Genomic DNA, 9,482 nt, shown 5'->3' on the forward strand with positions numbered 1-9,482 from the left:
GTTACTTTGCACATTTAGCCCTCCTATCACTGATACAGATCAAAGAACACTCCCATGAACATGATGAATGGGAATGAACATTTTAGAACTATCACAGGTTTCATGCAGTAAAACAATTTAGACTACAATTGCATCCTTCTTATATCATCAGGCAAATTACACCGGCCAGAGTTATATTCACAGTTTATAGCAGCGTAACTGTAATTGTGTAGATCATGGTAGTAAATCACAGCTCATTAACAAGATGCCACTCGTGTAACCAGTCATGTCCCAGTCATGCAACACAGAGCATCACCAGGTATGTGAGCAGCAATTTGTTAAACTGTGGCAATTTGCCACCATAATGTATGCAATTACTTTTCTGCTGGGATAAATTCCCCATACAGTTCTGGTCATTGCACATTATATTTTAAATGTATCATTTCCAAAGTATGGCAATGTGTTCCAATGTATTAACAAATTTATTATGACTTGTGACTGAAATCACTTTCTATATTTAAATGTACTTAAAGATTTATACTTTCTAAGAAAATGTTGACCCCATCTTTCCCATCTGCGAAGAAATTTCCCTGGAACAATAGCTGTAGGTTCATGCCACATTTCTTGTTCCACTGGAGATTAATGCTCAAAATAAAAAAGCCTCTTATTAAAGGTTGTTATTCCTCTGCTGAAATATTTGAGGAATCCATTTTTGTCTTTCTGCTCTCTCTGTTTCTCATTTTATAACGTTTCTGGTGATTTCAAATCAATAACTTTCAGTATCACCTATATGCAGGCACCCAAATCTAACCCCTGCCCAGCTATCCTTCATTCCACTCCTACATCTTTTGTCACTTCTCTGGTATTTCTCCTTAGCAGAGACAGAACTGCCATAAGGCATTTCTCATCTTGCCTTACAAACCCTCCTCTGCATGTACATTTTCCTTACCCGTTAACAATATCCATTCTACTGAATATGCACGAACCCTTTATTTTATCTTCAACTCTTCCCTCTCCTTTAGATCCTATAGTCAACCCACAGGTAGGATGCAATACCTCTTCCTGTACAACACTGTAAAAATATGAGACTCATTCTGCAAATGAAAAAAATGTCTGGTTTATCGTAGGTATGGTCCTCTGCCATCTGGACTAGTGAAATATTCTCCTTCACATCTATTTTCTCATCTCGGCCCTCCCATTTCTGTCCAGCACTGTGTTCCCAAAATTATTCACATATCTCATCACCATCTTTGTATGACACTGATCCATAAAATTTGATTTTCACTAACAAACCACTTCTAGATCCAGTACAGGCTCTTTCTACTTCCTTAAAAAAAATTCTCTTCCAATAAGCCACCAGTTATTTCCTTTAAATCTTTTTCCAAATCCCACCTTTTCTTTGAAGCAATTTCATTTCAAATTTATAGTAAGTCACAATTAAGGTAGCCCAACTGAATCAATGGAACTTACAGAAGAGTTGACTCACCAAATCCCTGTTCAATGGGCCTACTCTAGTGCAACTTATACCAAACAAAATGTTTCAGCCACTGTTAACTCAGCCTGACAAATAAGCCTAAGTATCTGCAGCTGAAATAACTGCATATTGACTCATTTCACTCTGCCTTCCCCCACTTCTCTACTTTTCCTCTATGTTAATTTTAGATGGTAAGTTCCTTCAGGCAGGGAACTGTCTGATTGCACTGTGAAACACAATACACATTGGTGGTTGTAAAAACAGATTAAGATTAAAAAGTATATTTCATTCCCACTTCTATCAAATTCCATTACTGGTTCAAGCGACACACAAATGTACAAGAATTAAATTGCATAAAGGCATGAAGAGTATTCTAGAAAAAAAGATGTGCATGTATATGTGATCGAGTCAACATAACTTTATGATCACTCTCTGAATTTTATCAGGCCAAAACAGGGGAAAAAAACATTGTGGCACCTTAAAGAATAACTGCTATATTTTAACATGAGCTTTCACGAACAAGACTACTTCCTCTGGAACTCCATTCCTAGTAAAGTATTTAGAATAACCAGATGAATGCCTTCCTTTCTAGGAGTGTGACTTTTAATATTAAAACACTGCCATTTAAAAAAAAGCAAAATCCCAAGTATTATAATCATTCAGTCTCTCAGTGAATACATACCTTTTTCTGATCAAAGTGAGTTGACAGAAATAACTCACATATAAAGACTGGACTTCCTCCACTAGTGTAGATGTATATCATAATAAAAATATGCAAGAGCAATAGAAAACTGATACAATGCAAATTCAGAAAAATGAAAATCCATATTTTAACTTGCACACATTTTACTACCAAATCATAACCTATTTTTGTTTACATATTACAAATACAAAGGAACTACACTTGTGTACATGAACTTATTTTACTTATTAAAATCTTGATTTACATTCTTCCTTTTAATCCAAGACATTTTAAAAGGATTTTTGGAAATCACTCCTACCAACAAAAAACATGAGTTTTGAAACACATGTGTAATGTTCCCATTAAATAAAACCTTTTTGAAGATCTTTTTACTCAATAAATGTTTATTTCCAAAGAATCCTAAGAGGAGAATGCATATTCTCATTTTCACAACTATCCCTATCAGTAAAACTTAGGCCCTAACACCAATGCATTCTGCACATTTCTTCCCTTGCCAGTGGACCACAAGCCAGAGAATTTCATCACAGTATGGCATCAGGGTGCGCAATTTTGGAGAGTGGATTTAAAAAATGAGGTGTGGGAACCTCTTTGTACCAAACTCTTTCAGAACTCAGAATAAGCAGTGATAGCTTAGGAAAATGGAAATAAATGTGAGTGTTCATAAGAAACTTCCTATTACTAATTAGGAAAAAACAACAATATACTATATGTGCAATTTGAATAACAACCAGTAAGCAACAAAAATAATGTAGCTCTCTATATATGCAAATAATATCCAAACCTTCAGAGCTAGAAGATTCACAATCAATTAATAAAAATTAGGCATACACTGAGGACTTACTCTAAATGAAGAACATATTTAGCATATTGCCATGTTTTGTTACATACCACTAATGTTGAGATCATAATCTCCTGCAGTAATCACATTAGCTACTAATCCTTCAGCAGGCTGGCTAACAGTTACAACATCATTCAGAAGCTTCCGAATGGCTCCTGGTTGAGGTGGCTGAGTTATAATGTTGTTGACAGCAATTTTCAAGTTTTTGATTATGTGAAGTTGATTGTTGGGATCTCTCATGTGCACTAAAATGAGAAAATAAGTGTGTTAGATTACTAATTCTGAAGTAATATTCATCACTCTTTCTGAAACAGATATGAAAAATGTTTAGACATGCTGCTTCCACACCCTGTCCCATATGCACACAAAATACAGGGTTATTTCTAGAGATGGGGGTATTCAGATGGGGGTATTCGTGTTTGTATACAAATACCCCGCACAGGCGGACATAACGTCTGTAAACATCAAGTTAAACAAGGACATCCTACGCATACAAGTTATGAGTTGTCCTTTAAGACAGTGGTCCCTAACCTTGGGCCTCCAGATGTTCTTGGATTTCAACTCCCAGAAATCCGGACTAGCAGAGGTGGTGGTGAAGGCTTCTGGGAGTGGTAATACAAGAACATCTGGAGGCCCAAGGTTGGGGACCACTGCTTTAAGACATCATGAGAGTTATTTAAGTTTTACAAACAGACAACGATTCATTCCATATGTTCTGTCTCTGAATGCCTCACCTGCAAATAACACAAAGAAAACTAACATCAGTTATGTTGTTCTAGAGTTGACCCATTTAATTTGTCCTGATTAAATACACACATTTTCCCAAATGCCATGAACAAGCCATTGTTCAGTGTTGGGATACTCTAAGGCTTTTACTGTACATTCTTCCCATCTTGCAACAATTTTTTTCAGTTAACATATTTATTTGTATCTTGTATTTTGCAATGGAATACAGAGCAACACTGTAACACACCTGACTAGCTCTCTCAAGATCCTCTTAACACAATAAAGCAATGTTTTATCCTGAAGAAAACAAGACTTGTGCTTACACATTATCTCCACCCATCCTCGTCTCCAGTAATGGCACAGCCTGGAAGAGGCTTTTATTTATGAACCATGGCATATGAAACTGGATTGTTTCGTCACACATAAGATGAACTACAATTTAGTTCAATTTCTTTTCCCAAGAAAAGCAGATTTAATTTTACGCAATTGCCATCCCGAACACACACACACACACACACACACAGGAGAGGTTCTATATATTGTTATTGCTGAAAAAAATCTGAATTTTCAAAGAAGCCTCTACTTGGAAACCAAAAGGAGCTAGCAAAACAAACAGAACTTGGCAGGTGAGCTAGAAGGCCAGCAGCGTCTTAACTCCGCTTGTAGAAACTTTGCGGACGGCTAAAATACAGAAAGAAGCCTTCTTAATCACTTCCCTCGTGCCTCCAGAAGGAAATGAGTTGCACCGCCTTGCCCTCGACCACCTCTAGCACAAACGTTTGCCCGTTAAGGCTAACCACGTTTTGGATTTCCCTCCCCTCTCCTGCAAACCACCCAGATGCGCTCCCCCTCCCCCGGATGACACCGACCTTCCGAGGTGAGGCGACAGAAAGGCTTGACCAACTCGCAGAAGCCCAGGTTGTTCTTGCGGGTGATCTTCTCCGCCTCCTCGCTACACAGGGCGGCCACCAAAGGCACGAACGAGTCCTGGAGGAACTCCTGCACCGACTGGACCCGCTGGGCCATCGCGCCGAGCCGCCGAGCGCCCCACCAGCCAGAGCCCAAGCGAAGGGCCCGTCCGCTTGACTACTGGCCAGCTGGGCCCGCCCTTCTTCTCCTCCGCCTCCTTCTTCCTCTTCCTTTCCTTTCGTTGCCTCTCTCTCTCTCTCTCAGCGCGGAAGCCGACTCTCGGCCGGCAAACGCGAGCTCAGCCCTTCGGCGCTGACAGCCGCCGCCTCAACTGTCAGCCCCCACCAACCCCTCGCTGACCGCCCAGAACCACCATATTGAATCCGGAGAACCCAGACAACCGGGTAAACCTCGTCCCGGCAGCCTCCGCGGCTCGTCATGTGACCTGGGCGTGTGAGGGAAGAGGCGAGGCTTCAGCCGCCCAGCGAGCGAGGAAGAGGCGGCGGTGGTGGGGACGGGGGAAACCAACCAAATAAACGCGAAAGCGGGAAGACGCCAAGCAAATAAATAAGGGTTGCCCAAGGATAGCTGCTCTGTACGCCGTATGCCTTTAAGCGGGAGGGCGTGTCAGGCCAAGTCATTGGGTAGTACTGTCAGGCACCTGAGGCGAGGCGAAAAGGGGAAGTAGCTGCTCTTCCGCCATTAGTGTTACTGAGACGCCAACGCCGTTAAGCTCCTCCTTCCCGCAGCCTCTACCTCAGCCTGAGGCGAAGAAGGGAAGGAAGGGAAACTGAGTTGTTCTGGTTCGCATTTGTCCCGTCCCCCCCCCCCCCAGTAGCTTTCAAACCAACCCGAGCGTTACAGGAACGTGACAGGAAAGAAGCAACGGAGCGTTTGCTTTTCCCTTCACTCCTGCTGCCCAGCTTCCCTGTCATTTCGCGTCCTGGCGAAAAGAGGAAGGTTGTTAAAACTAAAGGCAGACGCTGTCTTGTCGATCTTCGTAACTTGCCTTGGGAGCCTCCTTTTGGCAGACTGCATGGCGGGGTGAAAAGACTTTAAATAAATAAGTAATAATAAATATTATTTTAGATGTGCGTATCCCACTTTCTGTAATGCTTTTATAGTGTTGTGTCTGCGCCCAGGTTAGTATGCATAGGATTGCACCGGCAGGAAAAAAGAAAGAGAGAGAAGGTCTTGTCAACCCTGGCTCACATGAATCAAATGAAGAGGAGGAGGAGTAGACTTGAGAACTTCTGTGTTGTGTATCGCCACGTGCTTTTGTAGCATTAAAAATAGCGTTAGGTTCAGCCTAGCATTCTCCTGGCATGTGGGAAGCCCTGTCCCATCAGTTCAACCCGACATCTGCAGATTTAAAAGTACAGGAAAAATATTACTCGATTTCAGCATTCTGTTGCTAGGACAAAAAAAAAGAGGCAAACTGAAAAAGTATCCCTGTTGGTAGGTAGAAGCTGGCCCCCAAAGCTGTGATGCTTTGAGAGATGTTCCTGATTTTGCCTTCTGTACTGCAAAGCTCACATTATTTTCCAAAGATCTTGGTGCTACTTTGTATTTGGGAACTTACTACAAAAAAGTCAGAAAGGTTCCCAGCCACTGGTCTAGAATAAGCAACTGCCATCGGCTTATATGTTCTCTACCATTTTCTAGGTTGTTGTGCAGAATCCAGCAAGCAATTGAAATAAGAAATTCATGGTATAATGGTCAGTGCAGCATAGCAAGTGCTGTGTCAGCACAATACCACCACAGTGCAATGAATTTATTAATTTAGTTGTGTTGTTTGGATTTTGCTTTGTTCATATAATAGGATAATTAATATATGCACTCTTGCTGTTATGACAAAAGTTTCATTAAATATGATTTTTCATTATAGCTGTATAAAAGTAAAAAGAGGCTCTCATCCAGCACAAGGCTGCAACTTTCTATGTTGCTATGAATTTGCTAAACTGCTTACAGATAAAATGGCTTTCACATTGGCTATAGATTCTGGTGAGGAAATGAAGGCAATCACTTGCCCAGTTTTGATAGACGAGTTTCAGCTTGTTCAGGCATTGCAACTCATGGCATAAGAAGAGAGGCAGCACCTTATAATGAAACACTCAGAGCATCTACAGCAAATGCACATTCACTCTTTTGCCACCATCCTACCCCTCCCAAATTAAAATCAAGAGGGGAAAAAAGAGGGTCCCCCAAAAAACATCTGTGAATCCTAGGAAAACAGGAGAGAGTACCAGGACTACAATGCAGGAAAAAAACTATCCATTTTTTAAAATGGATACGGAACCCCAGGATAGTCTAGTCCCACGTCACAGAGAACTGAGTTGCTTCGAAATCACTCAATAGATTGTGAACTGGAGTTAGCAGAACCAAGGTGAACTTATGAAAATGAAGCTTTCACATTAACACAGTTATTTGTGAGTGTAGAGAAGAGGGGGCATTCTATATCGGTGTATTGTATGCCTCTCAACACGTACTATGGAAGATCTGATGCTAGTTACCCAAATGTTCTTGATATTGGGTAAAAATTATCTGATACATTTGTTAGTTGTACTGTGATGCTTCTAATGTGAACAAAGAAAAGGAGTTTGTCTAATATGGTAATAACTGAAAATAGGAAGGAGTGAGGCAAGCTACTTCATTCTTTAAATCCATGTCCTCCTCAGGCTGGTAAGAGCTGCCAGAGGAGGACCAACCAATTGGGTGTGAGGGTTGTAAACATGTCTTATAAAGAATGTTGCATTCCATTTTTAATAGGTATTATATAATTTTTTTCCTTTAAACATTCACTGGCTCCTACTATGGATAACTACTACAGTGTCAAACTTTCCTTTTTTAATTAAGGTTTTACAACAAATTTGTGGCAGCAAAATTTAATGCTTCCTTAGATTAAGCTGATTATTGGATCTGTTACTATATGAATTAATCCATCATTTGAGGACAGAAATTGCTTGGTTGTCTTCGTGGGTGACCTTTGGAGGGATCTAGCTAACATAAGTTTTTCACTGTTCATTCTAGTGGAACTGCTGGCAGCATTCATTTTTTTTTAGTTATCCTTCTGGGCTGCATGGTTGATATGGTGCTTGGGAAGCATCTATGTGTCCCAATTCCATTCTGTTTGAACATTTCCAGAAAGTGGTACTAGGAGATATTGTTTGACCTAGCAATTAGCATATAGCAGTCATCAGACCAATCTTGTCCCCACTATTTTTTAACATTTATAGATATAATGGGGGTTTTGTACTTCATAACTATGTTGATGATATCGATCTCTTCCTTGCTTGTCAGTTGATGCCAAGGAGGCTGCAGAACTTCCCAATCACAGTCTGGATGCAATTTCTAAAGAAATAGGCATGTTAATTTGTCTCAATATATTGGCAAAATTAAGGGTTGGAGGGGGGAGAGAAGAACCAAATATTGTGCCATTTTAAAGACTAAACAAACTGCTTATGTAAGTCTTTGAAAATCACAATCCACTCTTCCAGACACATGGATTTTGATCCATGAAAGCCCACAATGAAAAGATTCTTTCCTCTTTAAGTGCAACAAAATGCTTTCACTTTTTTTCTCTTTAATTTTGCCAACAAGTATAGATACAGCTAGGGATTGCATTTGGATTAACAACATAAAATTTAGATCAGAGAAGACATAGGCTCTGTTGGTCAGCAGAAGAGCTGGACTGTGATTGTGGACTGTTCTGGGTGGCATAAGCATAACACAAAATGCCACGTTTATAGCCTGTGGGAGTTCTTGGAACTGGTACTACTCCTAGAGGTCCATATTGCCTCTGTAGCCAGGAATGCCTTTCTCCAGCTTTTGCTGTACACCAATTGTGCCTTGTTTTAGAGAAGGTGGATTAGGCCCCAGTGATCGTCAGCTACCTCCTCATTAGACTGTACAATCATCTCTATGGGCAACCATCTTGGGAAAGTGTTCAGAGGTCACAGCTACTACTAAATGCAGCAAACAAGTTATTACCTGACATGCAGCTTAGAAGCCATATAGAAATGGTTCCAAACCAAGTGTACTGATTTTCAAGTTGTTTCTAAATTCAGTTCAAAGTGTAGGTTTTGACATTGGTACAGGAACCGTAGTTTTGCTGACATTATTTGGTGAAATGGTATATATTTGTATGGTACCATATTATGCAGGCCCTCCAAACATTGTTGGACTCAAAAGTCTCCTCAGTCCTAGGCAGCATGCCAGTGGTCAAAGATAATATGTATCCAATAAATCTGAAAGGCCACTGGTTGTTCACACATGTTGTTGTCACTAACTCCAACATGCATTTAGAGGTCCGATAGATTAGTGCTAGAGCACAAGCTTGACATTTAGAATCTAGAAAATTCTAGAGTCAGACCTTAGTGTTTCTTGGCAAAAATATATTTATTGATCTGCTGAAAAAGACATGTCCAGTGGTAATTACACTGCCAATGATTAAATGCACATAACTCATACACAATGTGACAAAGCTATGCTCATCCCAATATTCCTAAAGGAAACTTTTAATCAGAAATAATTTGCTGCTACTGACATCACTATCATTGCACATGCAGAGCTGCACAACAGCATTTCAGTCTTTGTATACAGTTCCAGAATAGACATAAGATAATGGTTTAATTTCCTGTAATGCTGCCACTTTTATTCACATGCTACTGGCAGCATACGATTATTAACTAGGGCAAACAAGGATCACTGTCATTCTATAATCATCTTGATCAACAATAATTGTAGCAGAAGTAATACTTTGTAATACTAGGATTGTATAATATTCTACTGCTAGAAAATCTTAAATACTGTATACTGTAGTTGATCTCTGTGACAGAAAGATCACTACATTC

At 40.1% G+C, this 9,482-nt stretch overlaps 1 protein-coding gene across 7 annotated transcripts in view; it reads right to left on the reverse strand.

The window, feature by feature from the left end:
* TRAPPC8 (trafficking protein particle complex subunit 8) overlaps positions 1-4,885 on the reverse strand; it is a 72,857-nt gene extending 67,972 nt beyond the window's left edge. For all 7 annotated transcript variants that reach the window (XM_020790920.3, XM_020790919.3, XM_020790918.3 and 4 more), the window contains exons 1-2: positions 4,590-4,885; positions 3,045-3,239 (exon numbers count right to left, since the gene is read on the reverse strand). In XM_020790920.3, coding sequence (XP_020646579.3) covers positions 3,045-3,239; positions 4,590-4,746 — 352 coding nt within the window. In that variant the 5' untranslated portion in view covers positions 4,747-4,885. The remainder of the gene's footprint in view (positions 1-3,044; positions 3,240-4,589) is intronic.
* Positions 4,886-9,482: the final 4,597 nt, after the last annotated feature.

Source organism: Pogona vitticeps, chromosome 4 (assembly GCF_051106095.1).
Source record: "Pogona vitticeps strain Pit_001003342236 chromosome 4, PviZW2.1, whole genome shotgun sequence".
Lineage (NCBI taxonomy): Eukaryota > Metazoa > Chordata > Lepidosauria > Squamata > Agamidae > Pogona > Pogona vitticeps.